Consider the following 23,791-nt stretch of genomic DNA (forward strand, 5'->3'; position numbering starts at 1 on the left):
GGGCTGAAATCCAAATAAAGTATTAGATCATTATTTCTGTATCGTTTTACCAAATTTATATAATTGGAGATAAGAATATGCTTTATAAGTCACTTCATCCATGACTTGTGACAGACATTAATCTGAATCACCCTGACTGAGCAGACAGAATAACAGATGTTAACCTTGTGTCCAGAACTGACCATGTGGAGATTTGATGAGCAATCGCAAAGGGCGTTTCTCCAAATCTTCCAGGGTTTCCTTCGTTCTTCCTCTCCCTCTCGAACTAAGTTGTACCAGATATCAGACTCAGGGTCCATTCTGGTTCTCTTCCTGTTTACTAAATAACTTCAATCAAATATGGAGAAGACTGAATCCACTGTTCGGTCCCTGCTCCAACCTCCATTCCTGACATACCGACTCTATCCCTCTCCCTGGCAACAGTCTGAGACTTTGCCAGTCTCTTTGTAAACTTGGCTTCACATTTGATCCCAATATGAGCTTCTGACTGTGGTATTATAGGTATTACGGTACCTGATAGGCTAAAGCACCATTGGTAGAAACTGTATGCTTGCTATTGGTTAGAGTGTATGATGGCTCCGCCCTGATAGGCGGGGTATAAGAACCTGTGCCGGCCGGTTGCGGCGATTCGGAGCTAAGCTGCACATTTCGGCAGCTCCCGCTATAATGGACTTTTGGGCTCTACGGAGGAGCCCCAACGGAAACGTTTTGATCGAATCCTGTGTGGGAAGGTGAAGTAAGGTCCCCCTTCCGTCGTTGTAGGAATCTGTAATTGATGGGATCTTAACCTGTCGAACTATGCCAAGTTTGGGGGAAGCTTAGTTGATGAATCAAAGTCCTGGCGCAATACGACAAGTTGTAAGATTTGTAATATTTCTGGACTATGCCAAGTTGTTCGATTCCTTGTATTATTCGACTGTGTAAAGTTGAAGGAATTTATATCATCTCTGCTATTCGGTTACCAGCAGCACTTTGCGAATACTGGGACTCAGCCGAAATTTGCAGTTAAAACTTCTCAGGTGCCAAAAAGAATTGTTTTATTTGTAGTCGCTTGATTACAATTTGAAAGTCATTTAAAAGGCAATTCGTAGACAATTCGAAGCTTTCAGAGAATTACAGACATTATCTTTTTTGCTTAGGCAGACAGCTCGAAAGTAACTTTTAAAAGGTCAAAGTCTGGCAATGAAACATGAAGAGTGAGAGAGCTAATCTTCAGCTAAACTCAAACTCAAAGTCAAAAGTGGACTAACATCACTGACACAGACTGACAGGCTGACAGAACCCCCAAAAGACATCTCTAAAAACAAAAACCTTAACAGACAGACTAAGAGAATTAAAGACAGCAATTACGGACAGACAACACTAAAATGGTGGGCGGAAACTTTTCAGTTATACACTTTCACATCTGTCTTAAGTCATCTAATCACACCCCAATATAATCCTAATTGGTTTGGGTTAGACTCAAACACATTTGATTTGATGGCAAGCCGTCCATCTTCAATGTGCAACATCAGCTTTTTAATTGTTTCATGTCTACATGTTATGGAATGTGATATTCTGCTAATCTTTACCAGCAATAGACTGGTTTTTAAGCGAGCTTAGCTGTTATCTGCATTGAACAATGGTGCCTTCATGTTGCTATGGTATTCAGTCCTTGTCCTTGACAATTAGCACAAGCAGTGTCAAATTGTCTTGCAACTGTGCTGTTTTAATGTCACACTGACTTTGAAAATATGCATTTGCCAGAACAACGGACCTCAGTAAAAGTGAATTATGCTGTATAAGTGGGTATTTAAAACTGGGGCTTAATATCTATGCTTAAGCAGCTATCTTTTACCTATACTAGTTGTATTCAAAATACCTGGCTTCTACAGTCGTATGGCGGGGATTAGCAGTGGAGCGGCGGAAAAAGAGGCTTTGGAGCAGCGGCAGAAACGAGGGGGAAAAAAACAAGATGGCGGAGGATGGAGATCGAGCAGCATGGGGGCCGGACCAGCAGGAGTTCCTCGGGCGCTGCGTGGAGGAGCTTAAAAAGGAGGTACTGGCGCCAATTCTGTTGGCGATCGAGGGGTGAAGGAGACCCAGAAGGTCCAGGCGGTGGAGCTCCGTGAGGTGAGAGATAAAACCAATGAGAACGAGGACGAGATCCTAGGCCTGGCGGTAAAGAGGCGGTGCACAAGAGGTGGGCCGAGAGATTCGAGGTCCTGGAGAACAGGTCGAGGAGGAAGAATCTCCGGATTCTGGGTCTTCCCGAAGGAGTGGAGGGGGCTGATGCCGGGGCGTATGTGAGCACGATGCTCCATTCGCTGATGGGTGCGGAGGTCTCTCTGAGCCCCCTGGAGCTAGAAGTCGCTCACCGGGTCCTGACGAGGAGACCCAAGGCCGGCGAGCCGCCAAGGGCGATGGTGGTGAGGTTCCATCACTTCGCGGACAGAGAGAGGGTCCTGAGATGGGCCAAGAAGGAGCGGAGCAGTAGATGGGAGAATGCGGTGAATCTCAGTCTACCAGGACTGGAGCGCGGAGGTGGCAAAGAGGAGAGCTGGCTTCAACCGGGCCAAGGCAGTGCTGCATAAAAAAAGGGTGAGATTCGGAATGCTGCAGCCTGCGCGACTGTGGGTCACTTATCAGGACCGACACCACTATTTTGAAACGCCAGAAGAGGCTTGGACCTTTATCCAAACGGAAAAATTGGACTCGAACTGAGGGACTGTGGTTGTGCGGGAGATGTAGACTGTGTACAGGGTTGTAAATATGGGTAAAGAATGTTTCACGGGTGGGATGATGGATGGGGACGGGGCAAGAGTTTTTTGGATGGGACAGTGGGGAATGTGGGCGTCGGTGCTGGAGGAAGGTGAGGCTCGGGGATGGGGGAATTGGAATAAGGCCGCAACAGGAGCTGCACTACGGGGCGGGGCTGGCTCAGGAAAGCACAGGCTTTTTCCCGCATTAGGGAGGGGGGGATGGAGGAGCGTAAGGAGGAGGAGGGATTCCCACATGGGGGGGATCAACAGGAAGGTGGGGGAAGCCGGGGTCAGCAGGAGTCAGCTGACTTACGGAAGTATTATGGGGGGAGCAAAAGAGCTAGATTTGGATCTCGCGGGGAGGGGGGGGGGGGAGGGGAGGGGGGGAGAATATGGTTGCTGCTGCACTGGCCGAGGGGGAACTGAAAATGGAAGAGGTGGTCGGGGCGGTGGTTCCCCGACTGGGGGACTGGAGGGTGCGGGAGACGCGGGCACGGGACTGGCCTAAGATAGGAGACAGCTAGTCGGGGGGGGGGGGGGGGGGGGGGATATGAATATGGCGAGAAGGCGAGCCGGATGCTGGCACATCAGCTCCGTAAGAGGATGGCAGCAAGGGAAATAGGTGGAGTCAAGGATGGCAGGGGAACTACGGTGCGGAGTGCGGTGAAAGTGAATGAGGCATTCAAGGCCTTTTACGAGGAGCTGTATAGGTCCCAGCCCCCAGAGGGAAAAGAGGGGATGCGACGATTCTTGGACCAACTGAGGTTCCCAAGGGTGGAGGAGCAGGAGGTGGCTGGTTTGGGGGCGCCAATTGGGGTGGAGGAGCTGGTTAAAGGACTGGGGAGCATGCAGGCAGGGAAGGCCCTGGGGCCGGATGGGTTCACGGTGGAGTTCTATAGGAAGTATGTAGACCTGTTAGCCCCGATGCTGGTAAGGACCTTCAATGAAGCAAGGGAGGGGGGGGGGGCCCTGCCCCCGACAATGTCGGAGGCGATGATCTCTTTGATCTTGAAGCGGGATAAGGACCCACTGCAATGTGGGTCGTATAGACCGATCTCGCTGCTTAATGTAGATGCTAAGTTGCTGCCAAAAATGTTGGCTACGAGGATTGAGGACTGTGTCCCGGGGGTGATTCATGAGGACCAGACGGGATTTGTAAAGGGTAGGCAACTAAATACCAATGCGGGCAGGGTACAGTCGATTAAAACGGTGGTCCTCCCGAGGTTTCTTTTTGTATTTCAATGCCTTCCAATTGTGATCACCAAGGCCTTTTTTAAGAGGGTAGGCAGGAGCATTATGGGCTTTGTGTGGGCGAGTAAGATCCCGAGGGTAAGGAGGGGGTTCCTGGAGCGTAGCAGAGATAGAGGAGGGTTGGCGCTGCCGAATTTGGGTGGTTACTATTGGGCAGCCAACATGGCAATGATCCGTAAGTAGGTGATGGAGGGAGAGGGGGCGGCGTGGAAGAGGTTGGAGATGGCGTCCTGCAAAGGAACGAGCCTGGGGGCGCTGGTGACGGCACCGCTACAGCTCTCGCCGACAAGGTCCGCCACGAGCCCGGTGGTGGTGGCAACGCTAAAGATCTGGGGGCAGTGGAGACGGCACCGGGGTGTGATGGGAGCCTTGGTGTGGTCCCCAATCAGAAATAACCATCGGTTTGTCCCAGGAAGGATGGACGGGGGGTTTCAGAGCTGGCATCGGACAGGGATTAGAAGAATGGGGGACCTGTTCATTGATGGGACGTTTGCGAGCTTGGGGACGCTGGAGGAGAAGTTTGGGCTACCCCCGGGAAACGCTTTCAGGTATATGCAAGTGAGGGCGTTTGTGAGGCGGCAGGTGAGGGAATTCCTGCTGCTCCCGGCACAGGAGATTCAAGACAGGGTGATTTCGGGCGTATGGGTCGGAGAGGGCAAGGTGTCGGCGATATACCAGGAGATTAAAGAAGAGGGGGAGGCTTTGGTAGAGGAGCTGAAGGGTAAATGGGAAGAGGAGCTGGGGGAGGAGATTGAGGAGGGTCTGTGGGCTGATGCCCTAAGTAGGGTTAATTCCTATTCCTCGTGTGCCAGGCTTAGCCTGATACAGTTTAAGGTTGTTCACAGAGCGCATACGACGGGGGCGAGACTGAGTAGGTTCTTTGGGGTGGAGGACAGATGTGGGAGGTGCTCAGGAAGCCCGGCGAACCACGCCCATATGTTCTGGTCGTGCCCGGCACTGGATGGGTTCTGGAGGGGAGTTGCAAGGACTATATCTAAGGCGGTGAAAGTCCAGGTCAAGCCAAGTTGGGGGCGAGCATTATTTGGAGTAGCGGATGAGCCGGGAGTGCAGGAGGAGAAAGAGGCCGGCATTCTGGCCTTTGCGTCCCTGGTAGCCCGGCGGAGGATCTTGTTAGTGTGGAAAGATGCGATGCCCCCCAGTGTGGAAGCCTGGATAAATGATATGGCAGGGTTTATCAAGTTGGAGAGGATAAAGTTTGCCTTGAGAGGGTCTGCGCAGGGGTTCTCCAGGCAGTGGCAACCGTTCCTAGACTATCTCGCGGAGCGTTAGATGAAGTTCGGACAGCAGCAGCAGCAACTCGGAGGGGGCTATCTTTCTTGAGGGGGGGGGGGTTTCTGGGGGGCATCTGAGCAAGAAAATACATGAATGATCCGGAAAACAGATATGTACGGGAGGAATCCAATGGACAAAGTTCTGTATCATATTGACTTGCCATGTTCATGTCTTGCTATGCGAGCTTTCTTTCTTTTTTGTTACGGGGGGTGGGGGGGGGGGTTTGTTTGTATGGTTGAAAATTTTGTTAAAAAATTCTTAATAAACATATTTGTGAGAAAAAAAAAAAGAACCCGTGCCGCCCCAGCAGCCCTCACTCTGGACCTGAGCTGCTGGGGAAACATCGAGCTTATTAAAGCCTTCAGTTGGACTACAACCTCGCTTTAGTGGTCATTGATCGTGCATCAAAGAACAAAGAAATGTACAGCACAGGAACAGGCCCTTCGGCCCTCCAAGCCCGTGCCGACCATGCTGCCCGACGAAACTACAATCTTCTACACTTCCTGGGTCCGTATCCCTCTATTCCCATCCTATTCATGTATTTGTCAAGATGCCCCTTAAATGTCACTATCGTCCCTGCTTCCACCACCTCCTCCGGTAGCGAGTTCCAGGCACCCATTACCCTCTGCGTAAAAAACTTGCCTCGTACATCTACTCTAAACCTTGCCCCTCTCACCTTAAACCTATGCCCCCTAGTAATTGACCCCTCTACCCTGGGGAAAAGCCTCTGACTATCCACTCTGTCTATGCCCCTCATAATTTTGTATACCTCTATCAGGTCTCCCCTCAACCTCCTTCGTTCCAGTGAGAACAAACCGAGTTTATTCAACCGCTCCTCATAGCTAATGCCCTCCATACCAGGCAACATTCTGGTAAATCTCTTCTGCACCCTCTCTAAAGCCTCCACATCCTTCTGGTAGTGTGGCGATCAGAATTGAACACTATACTCCAAGTATGGCCTAACTAAGGTTCTATACAGCTGCAACATGACTTGTCAATTCTTATACTCAATGCCCCGGCCAATGAAGGCAAGCATGTCGTATGCCTTCTTGACTACCTTCTCCACCTGTGTTGCCCCTTTCAGTGACCTGTGGACCTGTACACCTAGATCTCTTTGACTTTCAATACTCTTGAGGGTTCTACCATTCACCGTATATTCCCTACCTGCATTAGACCTTCCAAAATGCATTACCTCACATTTGTCCGGATTAAACTCCATCTGCCATCTCTCCGCCCAAGTCTCCAAACAATCTAAATCCTGCTGTATCCTCCGACAGTCCTCATCGCTATCCGCAATTCCACCAACCTTTGTGTCGTCTGCAAACTTACTAATCAGACCAGTTACATTTTCCTCCAAATCATTTATATATACTACAAAGAGCAAAGGCCCCAGCACTGATCCCTGTGGAACACCACTGGTCACAGCCCTCCAATTAGAAAAGCATCCTTCCATTGCTACTCTCTGCCTTCTATGGCCTAGCCAGTTCTGTATCCACCTTGCCAGCTCACCCCTGATCCCGTGTGACTTCACCTTTTGTACTAGTCTTCCATGAGGGACCTTGTCAAAGGCCTTACTGAAGTCCATATAGACAACATCCACTGCCCTACCTGCATCAATCATCTTAGTGACCTCCTCGAAAAACTCTATCAAGTTAGTGAGACACGACCTCCCCTTCACAAAACCGTGCTGCCTCTCACTAATACGTCCATTTGCTTCCAAATGGGAGTAGATCCTGTCTCGAAGAATTCTCTCCAGTAATTTCCCTACCACTGAAGTAAGGCTCACCGGCCTGTAGTTCCCGGGATTATCCTTGCTACCATTCTTAAACAGAGGAACAACATTGGCTATTCTCCAGTCCTCCGGGACATCACTTTAATAAGCTAGTTTTTAAGAAGAAAGGATGGAGCTCCGAATCAAGCCGGAGTGTCTGCAACTCAGACCCCACGCGGCGAACTCAGCGGCAATCTTTAAGCACTGGCTGGCGTGCTTTAAAGGCTATCTCAAGACGGCCGAAAACGCACCCACGGGAGAGCAGAAACTGCACGTCCTGCACTCAAGAGTGAGCCCGGAGGGCAGCACGGTGGCACAGTGAGTAGCACTGCTGCCTCACGTCGTTGAGGTCCCAGGTTCGTCCCCGGCTCTGGGTCACTGTGTGGAGTTTGCAAATTCTCCCCGTGTTTGCGTGGGTTTTGCCCCCACAACCCGGAGATGTGCAGGGTAGGTGGATTGACCATCCTAAATTGCCCCTTAATTGGAAAAAATGAATTGGGTACTCTAAATTTATTTTTAAAAACATTTTTTAAAGGGTGAGCCCGGAGATTTACATCCTCATCGAGGAAGCGGAAGACTTTGATGCAGCAATAGAGCTGCTAAAAGGACACTATATTCGCCCGGTAAACCAGGTCTACGCCCGGCACCTGCTTGCAACAAGGCGACAATCCCCTGGGAAATTGCTGGAGGAATTCTACCGTACACTCCTGGTGTTGGGCAGGAGCTGCGGCTGCCCGCAAGTTTCGGTGAGCGAACACATGGAACTCTTAGTCCGGGACGCTTTCGTGGCAGGTATGCTATCGTCACAAATCCGCCAGCGCCTGTTAGAAAAGGACACCCTGGGTCTCAGGGAGGCACGGGCCCTTGCAGGCTCCCTGGACATGGCCTCCAGGAACGCCCGCGCTTACATTCCCGTCCACGCGGCAGCCCCCTGGGCAGCGTGGAACCCCTCCGTGGCCGACCCCGAGACTTCCCTCATTCCCTTACAGGCCTGCGCTGCAAGGTGGCCTGGCAACACCGAGGGGTCCCGCTGCTACTTTTGCGGGCATGCCAAGCACCCCTGCCAGCGCTGCCCGGCCCGCGCATCCACCTGGAAGGGATGCGGCAAAAAGGGCCATTTTGTTGGGGTATGCCAGGCCCGAGCGGTAGCCACGGTCTCCAGCGGCGAATGCAGACTGCAACCACGGGCTTCTCCATGGACCCCGTGCGGCCAGCGGTCGCCGCCATCTCCATATCCCAGGGCCACGTGCGTACCCGGGGTGCCGCCATCTTGTTCAGCGGACGCCACTTTGGAGGGATGGGCGCCGTCATTTTGTCCACCACCAGCCATGTGTGACCAATGGGTGACGCCATCTTGGATGAACCCCCAGCACCCCAGCTCGGCTGACCACACACTGCCCGAACAGAACTCGCAACTGCTGCGATTGGCCTCGGTGACTCTGGATCAGTCTCGGCCTCGAACACTCTCAACCGCTACGACAACCGTATTCATCAACGGGCACGAGACGTCCTGCCTAATCGACTCTGGGAGCACGGAGAGCTTCATACACCACAACACAGTACGGCGCTGTTCTCTCCTCATCCACCCCGTTAATCAAATAATCTCACTGGCCTCCGGTTCCCACTCAGTGGAGATAAAGGGGTTTTGTGTAGCAAACCTCACAGTCCAGGGAAGGGAGTTCAAAAATTTCCGTCTCGACATCCTTCCCCACCTCTGCGCGGCTACACTTCTGGATTTAGACTTCCAGTGTAACCTTCAAAGTCTGACCCTCCAATTCGGCGGCCCTATACCCCCCGTTACTGTCTGCGGCTCGCGACCCTTGAGGTTGACCCGCCTTCCCTGTTTGTGAACCTCACCCCGGATTGCAAACCCGTCGCCACCAGGAGCAGACGCTACAGTGCCCAGGACTGGATCTTTATTAGGTCAGAGGTTCAAAGGCTACTGAGGGAAGGGGTCATTGAAGCCAGTAACAGCCCCTGGAGAGCTCAAATAGTGGTGGTAAAGACCGGGGAGGAGCATAGGATGGTCATCAACTACAGTCAGACCATCAACAGGTTTACGCAGCTGGACGCGTACCCACTCCCCCGGATAGCCGACCTGGTAAACAGGATCGCACATTATAATATCTTCTCCGCGGTGGATCTCAAGTCCGCGTACCATCAGCTCCCCATCCGCACTAGTGACCGCAAATACACTGCCTTCGCGGCAGATGAGCGGTTCTAACTTTTCTTCAGGGTTCCCTTCGGTGTCACCAACGGGGTCTCGGTCTTCCAGCGCGAGATGGACCGAATGGTTGACCGGTACGGTTTACGAGCAACATTCCCGTATCTCGATAATGTCACCATCTGCGGCCACGATCAGCAGGACCACGACACCAACCTCTGAAAATTTCTCCAGACCGCCGCTAAAATCCTTAACCTTACATACATAAGGATAAATGCTTGTTTAGCACCGACCGTCTAGCCATTCTCGGCTACGGAGTGCAAAATGGAGTTATAGGCCCCGACCCTGAACGCATGCACCCCCTTATGGAGTTCCCCCTCCCTCACTGCTCCAAGGCCCTGAGACGCTGCCTAGGGTTTTTTAGCTACTACGCTCAGTGGGTCCCCAACTACGTGGACAAGACCCGTCCCCTGATCCAATCCACAGTTTTTCCCCTGTCGATAGAGGCCCGCCAGGCCTTCAGCCGCATCAAAGCAGACGGTGCAAAGGCCACGATGCACGCCATCGACGAGTCCCTCCCCTTCCAGGTCGAGAGCGATGCGTCCGATGTAGCTCTGGCGGCCACCCTCAGCCAAGCGGGCAGACCCGTGGCCTTCTTCTCCCGTACCCTCCATGCTTCCGAAATCCACCACTCCTCAGTCGAAAAGAAGGCCCAGGCCATAGTAGAAGCTGTGCGACATTGGAGGCATTACCTGGCCGGCAGGAGATTCACTCTCCTCACTGACCAACGGTCGGTGGCTTTCATGTTTGATAATGCACAGCGGGGCAAGATAAAAAACGACAAGATCTTGCGGTGGAGGATCTAACTCTCCACCTACAACTACGAGATCTTGAATCGTCCCGGGAAGCTAAAGGAGCCTCCTGACGCCCTGTCTCGCGGCACATGTGCCACCGCACAAGTGGACCACCTCCGAGCCCTCCACGAGGACCTCTGCCACCCGGGGGTCACTCGCTTTTTCCATTTTGTCAAGACCCGCAACCTGCCCTACTCCATCGAGGAGGTCAGAACAGCCACCAGGGACTGCCAAATCTGCGCGGAGTGCAAACCGCACTTCTACCGACCAGAGAAAGCGCACCTGATAAAGGCTTGTCGTCCCTTTGAACGCCTCCGCATGGACTTCAAAGGACCCCTCTCCTCCACTCCATTCGGTCACTGCTTTGTACGACCACCAATCAGACACCTCACGAACGTCTCCTTATCTTCCCTAGGAAGTCCTCCTCTGGGACCTCGCTCCCGACCTGGCTGGCAGCACCTGGACCCAGTCTGCTCCGAAAACACGTACAGGCGCACAAGTGGGACTCGTTGGTCGAGAGGGTCCATCTGCTCCATGCTAACCCCCAGTATGCCTACGTGGCGTACCCCGACGGCCGACAAGATACGGTCTCCCGACGGGACCCGGCGCCCGCCGGAACCCCATGCACATTCCAGCCACCAGTCCCACCCTCCCCTCCACCGCTGCACCTTACAGGAGGATCGGTCCTTCCGCCGCCCCCTTCTAAGCCCCCCAACCCGCCGACGCCCCCCTCAGGCGCTCCCTTCCCAGGTCAGCCGTTTTCCCCACCAGCGCCGTCTAGGGGTGACGCAGCTGCCATGGAGATCGAAGCCACGCTCCCGGAGTCACAGACGCCCGAGCCTCCACCGGAGTCACCACCGAAGCTCCGACGATCACAGAGGACGACCAGGGCCCCCAATCGACTGATTGCTTCATTTTAACTGTAATCTGTAAATATAAACCATCAAATGTACATAGCTACCAGACTTGTAAATAGTTACTAAACACTGTACGGTGGTATTACGGCACCTCCATAACTCATTATACCACGTTATGTTTTGCAGTTTTTGGCCACCACTCCCGCCGGACTCTTTCTTTTAAAAACAGGGGGTGAATGTGATATTATAGGTATTACGGTACCTGATAGGCTAAAGCACCATTGGTGGAAACTGTGTGCTTGCTATTGGTTAGAGTGTATGATAGCTCCGCCCTGATAGGCGGGGTATAAGAAGCCATGCTGCCCCAGCAGCCCTCATTCTGTACCTGAGCTGCTGGGGGAAACATCTCGTTTATTAAAGCCTTCAGTTGGACTACAACCTCGCTTTAGTGGTCATTAATCGTGCATCACTGACCGAATAGAATTTGCAGTGCAGAAGGAGGCCATTCGGCCCATTGAGCTGCAACGGCCCTTGGAAAGAGCACCCCACTTAAGCCCACACCCCCACCCAATCCCCGTAACCCCACCTAACCGTTTTGGACACTGAGGCAATTTAGCATGGCCAATCCACCTAATCTGCACATCTTTGGACTCCTGTCTGTACTATCACTAAGACCGCCTTTTCCCACAGCCGTTACATTATCTGGCCTCTCTCCTGTCTCTGTGTGCCTGGGGCTGAAACCTCGGTCATGCCATCGTCACATCCGGATTGGACAATTCCATTACACACCTGGCTTCTCTCCCACATTCCACCTCTGGAAACTTAAAGCGATCCAAAAGTCTGCTCCCCATGTCTTAATAAACAGCAAGTTCCTTCCCCCTATGATCCCTGTGCTCCGAGACTTGCATTCGTTCCCAGTCAATTCTCACCCTTGTTTTCAAATCCCTCCATGGCCTCGTCTGTCCCTGTGTCTGTATCTCCTCCAGCCCCACAACCCCCTGAGATATCTGCACAGATCTGATCCTGGACTCTTGTACACCCCCCGATTCTAATTACTCCACCATGGTTTTAAGTTCCCTCGGCCCCAAGCACTGAATTCCCTCCCTAAACCTCCCCGTCTCCACCTCACTTCTTCCTTGAAGACTCTTTAAAACTCGCCTCTTTGACCAAGTTTTTGGTCACCTGCCCTAATATCTCCTGTTGTGTCTGGGTGTCTCACTTTGTTCTATAATGTTGCTGTGAAGTTGACTGGGATGATTTATGATGTTAAAGGTGTTATATAAATAGAAGTTGTTGTTGTTGACTGTAACCCTGACCTCCTGTTTTACAAAATCCCATTGGTTTCACAACAAACTCTCTCTCTGATGTTTTGCCCCCTGCGGGTTTGCAGCCTCTATAAAGACGGCGGCCGGTAACTCAGGCCTGTCACCGGGAGCAGGCCGCAGCTGTCCCGCCGCTCGATGCAAACCCGGGCCCGGAAACTTCTTATTGGGGTTTGGAACCTCCACCGGGTTTCAGAGAAACCTCCCGGCCGAGACCAGCATCGGCACTGAGCATGCTCCAGCTCACAATGCCCAGGGAATGGGTGACGGCAGCTCTGGACCAATAGGAAGAGAGGGGCGGGCCTGGCGGATCGTGTGGTTGCAGCGGATCCTCCAACCAATCGGAGTGAATGAGGGGCGGGCCTGAGACCGGTCTCCCACGTGAGCTGGAGCAGGCGCAGTACCGATGACAACTCAGGATTCAGGGGTAAGGGTGGAAATCCTCAGCCGGTCAAATTCGTTCGGGTGAGTCATGAGGGAGGGATGGAGCTGGCGGATGGGTCGGGAAGCTTCACAAACACTCCGTGTAGCCCGAAGCCCGGAATACGAAGCGAGGATACAGCAGTTGAACCGGCGAAAGCTGCTTGGGCTTTTCCCCGAGACAGGCCCGTGCGGACTGTGTGGCCTGGCGCATGCGGAGGGAGCGAGAGCCCCGGCTTTGTTCCGTCTCCCATTCACTCTGATTGGCTGGAGGACCAGCCGCTCTTGTTTGGTCTTCCAGCCCCGCCCCCTCTTCCTATTGGTCCGAACCTGCCGTCAATCAGTCCCCGGGCATTGTGAGCTGGAGCATACCCTTCACAATCATTGTCAGCTCCCTGGTTTGCAGCTGCAGAGCTTCTGGCAGGTGGGCGGGGAGGATTCACAAACACCTGCTGGAGGCCCCAAACCCCCAATAAGACCCATTGATTTTATTGTCAGTCTGCAGACAGGAGCTGGAGAACTGAACCCAGGCAGAGGAGAGGGAGGGAGAAAACTGGGAGTGGAGGAAAGGGATGGTGAGATGGGTTTGGATTTCAGCCCAGGGAGGAGGGAGAGTGTGTGGGACGGGGATTGACAGCTTTGGGGGAACAAGAGAGGAAAAAATGTTCCAGAAAAACTAAAATTGCCTGTTCAGAATTTCTATCCTGGACTGACAGTAAACTCCTTTTACAGGGGGTTAGAATTGTAGAATTTGCACACAAACTGAACCCAACAGAAAGGTTTGTCCCTTTGCGAATTCTATCTTGCATTGACCGTGATGACTTTTGTAACATGAGAGATTACAGCTCTCAGGAAAGATTAATTGGAGGGGGGCCTTTTTTCTATCGACAACAACAAATTAAGCAGTGACCTGCTATATATCTTTTAAATTATCAGTTGTTTGGAGAGGGGCGATGTGAGCGAGTGCCCATCAATAACAAGTCAGAAATACAAGATAGTTATGAATAAATCCAAGGGGACAATACGGACAAAATTATTTATCACGGGTTCAGAATGTGCAACTCATTACCATGGAAAGGAGTTGAGGAAAGTGCTGAGATGTTTTCAAAAGGAAACGGGACAAGCACATGAGAGAGAATGGAATTGAAAATCAGCTGAAAGGCTGAGATTTGATGGGTGTGACAGTCGGAGATGTGTGCCGAATATTGACAGCAGCAGAATCTGTGACAGAATGGTCTGTTTGTGTCTTGTATATTCACAGTATTTCAATGTAATCTCCTTTTACAGAATATTTGCAGATGCAAACATAATGTCGAGATCTGACAGAGTCACTTGATTCATCAGGATCGGCCTTTCAACGTGGAACGAGAAATGTTTGTCTGTTTTGACTTTGGGAAAATAGTTCAAAAATCACTGTGATTGGCAAAGCACCGAGACACAGACATCAAAGTAATTTTACACAGTTAGCTGGAACTGAGTTTTAACCAATCACACAGCATGAAATTAAATTGCAGCATTTACAACAGGGAGACACCGTACTCAGGCTTCAACGGATGATCCAAGTTGGAGAGACATAAGGACATTCGCACCATAGAAATCAAGAAGCAGCAATAGGACATTCAGCCCCGTGAGCCTGTTCCACCATTTAATAACATCACGGCTGATCTGATAGTGACCTCAAATCTGCATCCCACCTACACCAGATAACTTGTCGATAACCATGGAGAAACCATGGAAATGTGGGGACTGTGGGATGGCATGCTATCCCCATCTGAATTGGAAACTCATCGATGGATTCACACTGGGGAAAGGCCATTCACCTGCCCCGTGTGTGGGAAGGGATTCACTCAGTTATCCAACCTCATCACACACCAGCATGTTCACACTGGGGAGAGGCCATTCACTTGTCTGGAATGTGGGAAGGGATTTAAAGCTTTATCAAACCTCCGGACCCGCCATCAGGTCCACTGTGATCAGAGACCATTTAAATGTGCTGACTGTGAGAAGAGCTTTAAAAGCAGCAAGGATTTATTGTTCCACCAACGCACTCACACTGGGGAGAGGCCACTCACCTGCTCCGTGTGTGGGAAGGGATTCACTCAGTTATCGCATCACCAACGTGTTCATACTGATCAAAGACCTTTTAAATGTGCTCACTGTGAGAAGAACTATAAAAACAGGAAGGATTTACTGGTTCATCAACGCACTCACACTGGGGAGAGGCCGTTCACCTGCTCCGTGTGTGGGAAGGGATTCATTTGTTCCTCCCACCTTCTGACTCACCAATTTGTTCACACTGATCAGAGACCATTTAATTGTTCTGATTGTGAGAAAACATTTGAAAGCAAAAAGGATCTTCTGAAACACCAACACACTCACACTGGGGAGAGGCCATTCACCTGTTCCGATTGTGGGAAGGGATTCACTCAGTCAGCCCACCTTCTGAGACGCCATCGAGTTCACACTGGGGAGAGACCGTTCTTCTGCCATGTGGGTAGGCAGGAATTCATTGATTCATCAGACCTTCTGATACACCGAGTTCACACTGAGGAGAGACTGTACACTTGCCCCATGTGTAACAAGAAATTCACTCAGTCATCCCACCTTACAACACACCAACTTATTCACACTGATCAGAGACCTTTCAAATGCTCTGATTGCGAGAAGAGATTTAAAAGTGAATGGAATCTGCTGACACATCAGCGAGGTCACAGTGGGGAGAGGCGGTACACCTGCTCTGTGTGTGGGAGGGGATTCGCTCAGTCAAACAACCTGCTGCGACAGCAGCAAGTTCACAGGCGACAACAGGGGATGGATTCTGCTGTTATTACTGCTGTGAATCACATCCAGGGTTGAATGATGTCAGGACGCCTGTTTCCAGTGGGGTTCCACAGTTTTCTGGTACATATGAATGGTTATGAAATTTGCAGATGATACAACAATTCTACGTATGGTTGACATTGCGGGAGAAAGCCATGGACTGCAGGAAGATAGCAGTGGACTGGTCAGATGGGGAGAACAATTGCAAATGGAATTCAATCTTTTTAAAACTCCAGCGCCTTTTCAGGTACACAGAGGGAGAATTCAGAATGTCCAATTCACCAAACAAGCATATCTTTCAGGACTTGAGGGAGGAAACTGGAGCACGCGGAGGAAATCTAGGCAGACATGGAGAGAACGTGCAGACTCCGCACAGACATAATAATAATAATCTTTTATTGTCACAAGTATGAAGTTTCTGTGAAAAGCCCCAAGTCGCAACATTCCGGTACCAGTTGGGGTAAGCTGGTACGGGAATTGAACCTGCGCTGCTGGCCTTGTTCTGCATTACATCCCAGTGACCGAAGCTGGGAATCGACCCTGGACCCTGGCGCTGTGAAGTAACAGTGTTAACCACTGTGCCACAAACGGTGAGAGATAATGAATTTCAGAGTGAAAACAAGACAAGGGAATGAACTATAAATAGGATGAGACTAAGAACTGGAGAGCAACAGAGAGGCATTGGAGTTCCTATCCACAGGTAGCTGGATAGATCGATCAGGCAGCCAAGAATCCTTTCTTGGATGAGGCTTGGAATATAACTGCTTTATTTATTTTGACCTTAACTTTATTGTTGCTTCAGTCAGTTAATAATGGAATAAATAAAGGCAATGGCAGGGCATCCCAGTCCTGTGGAGAGCACATCCTGGTCACTGCATTCATCAATTATAAAGTGAGACGATTCATTAATTATCACAAAACTGAAATCAATCTAATCATCGTTCATAGAATCGTGGTCCATTAATCAAATCCAGGGGATAAAGATGAAGTTGGCATTGTAAGGGTGAAGACGTCTGAATTTTTCAGTCAGTTAATCATTTGAGAGGTTTAGATATTAACAATCAACAAAAGCGGGCAGCAGAGTGGTGCAGTGGTTAGCACCATTTACTGGTTAGCAGTGGTTAAAATCTGCACGGAGTGCAAACCGCACTTCTACCGGCCAGAGAGAGCGCACCTGATTAAGGATTCCCGTCCCTTTGAACGCCTCAGCATGGACTTCAAAGGCCCCCTCCCCTCCACCGACCGCAACACGTACTTCCTGAATGTGATTGACGAGTACTCCCGGTTCCCATTCGCCATCCCCTGCCCAGACATGACCACAACCACCGTTATCAAGGTCCTCCATAGCATCTTTCTGGAATCGAGCCATCATCTGTTGAGGGGCTAAATGTCCCCATGAACGGATCTGTTGGGCCAGAAATGGCATCAGTGCCTGTGGTGCAACTGTTTATCAGTCTGAACTTGTCTCCATCTATCATCATCATACAACTGGATACCTGAGTCTAACCATGACCATTTCTCTTCTTGTGTGGAGTCATGTTGCATTTCACGTAGATCTTGTAATAAATCGGTCACTCCCAATTTGTAGATGTGTCTTGGTTCTGCTGAAAAATCCCACTGGGAGGCAGCTTCCTTTGCTACTCGGTCTGCAAGGGAATTTCCTTGTGCTTCTATAGTGTTGTCTTGAACACGGACCTTACACTTTAGAATGGATACTTCTTTTGGCAAAGCTATGGCTTCTAGGTCATTATTTCAGTGGTGGGAATCTAGAACTCGCTGTCTGATAGGGTCCTAGAAGCAGAAATCCTGATCACTTTAAAATAAATGTCTTGGATATCCAATTGAAGGACTGGGACATGCAGGGCAATCGACTGAGATCTGCAAAATGGGATTAGGCTGAATAGCTCCACTTCAGCCAGCACACACACAATGGGCCAAATGGCCTCTATCTGGACCAGAACTTTGAGGTTTTTACTCTGATAGTTGGAGTTTGTTTCTGATGATAATAACCTCGAAGGGACTGGAGTTTAACATTCTAGATATTGATGAAATAAATCAGCTGTTTTAAACTCGTTGTAGATTTTTGTCTTTCCCGCCTGAGTGTTTAACATCACCTGGCTGGAGCTCAGAAAGGACAATCTCACCTCATAGAATCAGAATTTACAATGCAGAAGGAGGCCATTCGGCCCATCAAGTGTGTACCAGCCCTGGGAAAGAGTATCCTACTGAAGCCCACACCTCCACCCTATCCCCGTAACCCAGTAACCCCACCTAACCTTTTGGACACGAAGGGCAATTTAGCATAGTCAATCCACCTAACCTGCACATCTTTGGACTGTGGGAGGAAAGTGGAGCATCCGGAGGAAACCCGCGCAGACATGGGGAGAACTTGCAGACTCCGCACAGACAGTGACTCAAGCCGGGAATCGAACCCGGGTCCCTGGTGCTGTGAAACAACAGTGCTACCCACTGTGCTACCCATGCATCCAAGCTCCCGGATTGTCTGTCTTCTCTCCGGGTAAGATTGTGTTTGTCTCTTGTATTTCACTGTGACAGGGCGGAGACCTGATTGAAGGGATTCAAACATGCAAGTTCTGGGAAAGATAGGCAAGGATTTGGGAGGTGGCAACATGTTCAAAGAGTTCGGAGAGGAGAGGGAGGTTGAAGAAGGGGCAGTAATTTGTAAGGATGGCAGGGTCAAGGGTTTGTTTTATTGAGGAGGGGGTGATGATGGCAGATTTGAAGGACAGAGGGACAGTACCTGAAGAGAGAGAAATGTTGACAATATCCATGGACACAGGGTAGTTGGCTGATCAGAAGCTCAGTGGGAATAGGGTCGATGGAGCAGGAGCTGGATCTCATGGACAAGTTGAGCTCTGAGAGGGCATGAGGGGAGATGGGAGAGAAACTAGAGAAAGATGTGGGTTTAGGACTCGGGAAAGGATGACATTTAGAGACAGTTTGGTCCGGTTGGCTCGTGGAAGGGAGGGAAGCAGCAGAGGCAGCTGATCGGATTTACTCAATCTCAGTCACAAAGAAACTCCACAAGCTCCTCACACTTCTTGTTGGAGGTGAGGATGGAAGAGACAGGGGAGAGCGAGAGTACTTCAAAAGGAATTAACTTGTGTCAGAGATATTAAAACATTTCAACACACTGCGTATTTCACACAAATCTAATTTATTTGACTTTTAGCCAGAATATTAGCCCCTGTAAATGGGCTGGAGTTTGTTATCAGCAGAAAGAGACCCAAATGAACATGGTTCAGTCCTGAATGTGAGCAACAGCAAAATCCAATCACTGTAGTTACTTGTGGCCTCGTTGGTGTGTCAGCAAGGCCGATGACTGAGTGAATCTCTTCCCACACTCGGAGCAGGCGAATGGCCTCTCTCCAGTATGAATTCGCTGATGTACAGTGAGGTCAGATGATCGCCTGAATCCAGTCCCGCAGTGAGAGCACCTGAACGGTCTCTCGTCAGTGTGAACACGTTGATGGTGCATCAGTTCGCCAGAACTTTTATAGCAGTTCCCGCAGTCTGGACATTGAAACGGTCTCTCATCAGTGTGAACTCGCTGGTGGATTTGCAGAGCGGATGTCTGAGTGAATCCCTTCCCACACTTGGCGCAGGCGAACGGCCTCTTCCCAGTGTGAATTCGCTGGTGTGTCTGCAGGGTGGATAACTGAGTGAATCCCTCCCCACACTTGGTGCAGACGAATGGTCTCTCCCCAGTGTGAATTCGCTGATGTGCAGCGAGGTGAGATGATCGTCTGAACCCAGTCCCGCAGTGAGAGCACCTGAACGGTCTCTCGTCAGTGTGAACACGTTGATGGCACATCAGATCCCCAAACCTTTTATAGCACTTCCCGCAGACTGGACATTGAAACGGTTTCTCCCCAGTGTGAACTCGCTGGTGTGTGGACAGTGAGGATGACTGAGTGAATCCCTTCCCACACTTGGAGCAGGTGAATGGTCTCTCGCCAGTGTGGCTGCGTCGATGAGTTTCCAGCAGGGATGGGTAAGTGAATCCTTTCCCACAGTCTGCACATTTCCAGGGTTTCTCCTCAGTGTAACTGCATTTGTGTCTTGCGAGGCTTGATGATCGACTGAATCCTCGTCCACACACAGAACACGTGTACGGTTTCTCCCCACTGTGAACGATGCTTTTTCCTTCCATGTTCAAAATCTGCTGATATTCAGGATATGATAAATTGAGATCCTGATGTGATTCTTGGTTTCAGTTTCCAGACCTTGAAACTCCCCTTTGAACACCCTGTGAAACTAATTTAAAACAGAAAATAGGGAGTGAGAGAGAATCCACAAAAACACAAAGGCAGGTTGTGAAATTGAACTGAATGAATCTGGTCATTTGTGGGGCCGGCAGTAGGAAAAAGTGACCATGAAAACAGCTGGATTGTTATAAGAACATAATAACTAGGAGCAGGAGTAGGCCACCTGGCCCCTCGAGCCTGCTCCACCATTCAATGAGATCATGGCTGATCTTTTGTGGACTCAGCTCCACTTTCCATCCCGAACACCATAACCCTTAATCCTTTTATTCTTCAAAAAGCGATCTATCTTTATCTTAAAAACATTTAATGAAAGAGCCTCTACTGCTTCACTGGGCAAGGAATTCCATAGATTCACAACCCTTTGAGTGACGAAGTTCCTCCAAAAGTCAGTCCTAAATCTATTTTCCCTGGTTCTGGTTTCACCCGCCAATGGAAACAACCTGCCCACATCTATCCTATCTATTCCCTTCATAATTTGATATGTTTCTATAAGATCCCTCCTCATCCTTCTAAATTCCAACGAGTCCAACCCCTTCAGCTCTGAGATTAACCTAGTGAATCTCCTCTGCACACCCTCCAGCGCCAGTACATCCTTTCTCAGATAAGGAGACCAAAACTGAACATAATACTCCAGGTGTGGCCTCACTAACACCTTATACAATTGCAGCATAACCTCCCTAGTCTTAAACTCCATCCCTCTAGCAATGAAGGACAAAATTCCATTTGCCTTCTTAATCACCTGTTGCACCTGTAAACCAACTTTTTGCGACTCGTGCACTAGCACACCCAGGTCTCTCTGCACAGCAGCATGTTTTAATATTTTATCATTTAAATAAGAATCCTTTTTGCTTTTATTCCTACCAAAATGGATAACCTCACATTTGTCAACATTGTATTCCATCTGCCAGATCCTAGCCCATTTACTTAACCTATCCAAATCCCTCTGGAGACTTCCAGTATCCTCTGCACTTTTTGCTTTACCACTCATCTTAGTGTCATCTGCAAACTTGGACACATTGCCCTTGGTCCTCAAATCCAAATCATCTATGTAAATTGTGAACAATTGTGGGCCCATCACTGATCCCTGAGGGACACCACTAACTACTGATTGGCAACCAGAGAAACACCCATTAATCCCCACTCTTTGCTTTCTATTAATTAACCAATCCTCTATCCATGCTACTACTTTACCCTTAATGCCATGCATCTTTATCTTATGCAGCAACCATTTGTGTGGCACCTTGTCAAAGACTTTCTGGAAATCCAGATATACCACATCCATTGGCTCCCCGTTATCTACCGCACTGGTAATGTCATCAAAATATTCCACTAAATTAGTTAGGCACGGCCTGCCCTTTATGAACCCATGTGGTCGTTCCCCTCAGTAACAAGTATACCGCTTTGGATACTGTTGGGGGTGACGACTTACCAGGGGTAAGCCATGGGGTACAGGTCTCTGGCACGGAGTCTGTCCCTGTTGCTCAGAAGCGAAGGGGGGAGAGGAGTAGAGCATTAGTCATTGGAGACTCCATAGTTAGGGGGATAGATAGGAGATTCTGTGGGAACGAGAGAGACTCGCGGTTGGTGTGTTGCCTCCCAGGTGCCAGGGTGCATGATGTCTCGGATCGTGTTTTCGGGATCCTTAAGGGGGAGGGGGAGCTGCCCCAAGTCGTGGTCCACATAGGTACCAACGACATAGGTAGGAAATGGGATAGGGATGTAAGGCAGGAATTCATGGAGTTAGGGTGGAAACTTAGATCTAGGACAAACAGAGTTATTATCTCTGGGTTGTTACCCGTGCCACGTGATAGCGAGACGAGGAATAGGGAGAGAGAGGAGTTGAACACGTGGCTACAGGGATGGTGCAGGAGGGAGGGTTTCAGATTTCTGGATAATTGGGGCTCATTCTGTGGTCGGTGGGACCTCAACAAACGGGATAGTCTACACCTGGACCAGAGGGGTACCAATATCCTGGGGGGGAAATTTGCTAATGCTCTTCGGGAGGGTTTAAACTAGTTCAGCAGGGGCTTGGGAACCTGAATTGTAGCTCCAGTATACAGGAGGTTGAGAGTAGCGAGGTCATGAGTAAGGTTTCAAAGTTGCAGGAGTGTACCGGCAGGCAGGAAGGTGGTTTAAAGTGTGTCTTCTTCAATGCCAGGAGCATCCGGAATAAGGTGGGTGAACTTGCGGCATGGGTTGGTACCTGGCACTTCGATGTTGTGGCCATTTTGGAGACATGGATAGAGCAGGGACAGGAATGGTTGTTGCAGGTGCCGGGGTTTAGATATTTCAGTAAGCTCGTTGAAGGTGGTAAAAGAGGGGGAGGGGTGGCATTGTTAGTCAAGGACAGTATTACGGTGGCAGAAAGGATGTTTGATGAGGACTCGTATACTGAGGTAGTATGGGCTGAGGTTAGAAACAGGAAAGGAGAGGTCACCCTGTTAGGGGTTTTCGATAGGCCTCCGAAAAGTTCCAGAGATGTAAAGGAAAGGTTCTGGATAGGAGCGAAAGCAACAGGGTAGTTGTTATGGGGGACTTTAACTTTCCAAATATTGACTATAATTCGAGTCCTTTAGATGGGTCTGTTTTTGTCCAATGTGTGCAGGAGGGTTTCCTGACACAGTATGTAGATAGGCCAACGAGAGGCGAGGCCATATTGGATTTGGTACTGGGTAATGAACCAGGACAGGTGTTAGATTTGGAAGTAGGTGAGCACTTTGGTGATAGTGACCACAATTCCATTGCGTTTACTTTAGTGATGGAAAGGGATAGGTATATACCGCAGGGCAAGAGTTATATCTGGGGGAAAGGCAATTATGATGCAATGAGGCAAGACTTAGGATGCATCGGATGCAGAGGAAAACTGCAGGGGATGGGCACAATGAAAATGTGGAGCTTGTTCAAGGAACAGCTACTGCGTGTCCTTGATAAGTATGTACCTGGCTGGCAGGGAGGAAGTGGTCGGGCAAGGGAACCGTTGTTTACTAAAGCAGTCGAAACACTTGTCAAGAGGAAGAAGGAGGCTTATGTAAAGATGAGACATGAAGGTTCACTTAGGGCGCTCGAGAGTTACATGTTAGCTAGGAAGGACCTAAAGAGAGAGCTAAGAAGACATGAGAAGTCTTTGGCAGGTAGGATCAAGGATAACCCTAAAGCTTTCTATAGATGTCAGGAATAAATGAATGACTAGGGGAAGAGTAGGGCCAGTCAAGGACGGTAGTGGGAAGTTGTGCTTGGAGTCCGAGGAGATAGGAGAGGTGCTAAATGAATATTTGTCGTCAGTTTTCACACAGGAAAAAGACAATGTTGTCGAGGAGAATACTGAGATTCAGGCTACTAGACATAAGGAGGAGGTGTTAGCAATTCTGGAAAGTGTGAAAATAGATAAGTCCCCTGGGCCGGATGGGATTTATCCTAGGATTCCCTGGGAAGCTAGGGAGGAAATTGCTGAGCCTTTGGCTTTGATCTTTAAGTCATCTTTGTCTACAGGAATAGTGCCAGAAGACTGTAGGATAGCAAATATTGTCCCCTTGTTCAAGAAGGGGAGTAGAGACAACCCCGGTAACTATAGACCAGTGAGCCTTACTTCTGTTGTGGGCAAAATCTTGGAAAGGTTTATAAGAGATAGGATGTATAATCATCTGGAAAGGAATAAGTCAACACGATTTTGTGAAGGGTAGGTCGTGCCTTCACAAACCTTATTGAGTTCTTTGAGAAGGTGACCAACCAGGTGGATGAGGGTAAAGCAGTTGATGTGGTGTATATGGATTTCATTAAAGCGTTTGATAAGGTTCCCCACGGTAGGCGACTGCAGAAAATACGGAGGCATGGGATTCAGGGTCATTTAGCAGTTTGGATCAGAAATTGGCTAGCTGGAAGAAGACAAAGGGTGGTGGTTGATGGGAAATGTTCAGACTGGAATCCAGTTACTAGTGGTGTACCACAAGAATCTGTTTTGAGGCCACTGCTGTTTGTCATTTTTATAAATGACCTCTGGAGGGTGTAGAAG

General features: G+C 49.8%; 2 protein-coding genes across 4 annotated transcripts in view; one reads left to right on the forward strand and one right to left on the reverse strand.

Annotated features, from left to right (window-relative positions):
- Nucleotides 1–628: 628 nt before the first annotated feature.
- Nucleotides 629–16,583, forward strand: LOC140421809 (uncharacterized). Its single transcript, XM_072506732.1, has 2 exons — nucleotides 629–731; nucleotides 13,961–16,583. The coding sequence occupies exon 2, from the start codon at nucleotides 14,405–14,407 to the stop codon at nucleotides 15,527–15,529; it is 1,125 nt and encodes a 374-aa protein (XP_072362833.1). The 5' UTR covers nucleotides 629–731; nucleotides 13,961–14,404; the 3' UTR covers nucleotides 15,530–16,583.
- A 2,071-nt stretch (nucleotides 16,584–18,654) lies between these two features.
- Nucleotides 18,655–23,791, reverse strand: part of LOC140421808 (uncharacterized) — a 48,549-nt gene continuing 43,412 nt past the window's right edge. For all 3 annotated transcript variants that reach the window (XR_011947103.1, XR_011947102.1, XR_011947104.1), the window contains one exon: nucleotides 18,655–19,771. The gene's annotated coding sequence lies outside the window, so the exon portion shown is untranslated. The remainder of the gene's footprint in view (nucleotides 19,772–23,791) is intronic.

This window comes from Scyliorhinus torazame, chromosome 5 (genome assembly GCF_047496885.1).
Source record: "Scyliorhinus torazame isolate Kashiwa2021f chromosome 5, sScyTor2.1, whole genome shotgun sequence".
Taxonomy (NCBI): domain Eukaryota; kingdom Metazoa; phylum Chordata; class Chondrichthyes; order Carcharhiniformes; family Scyliorhinidae; genus Scyliorhinus; species Scyliorhinus torazame.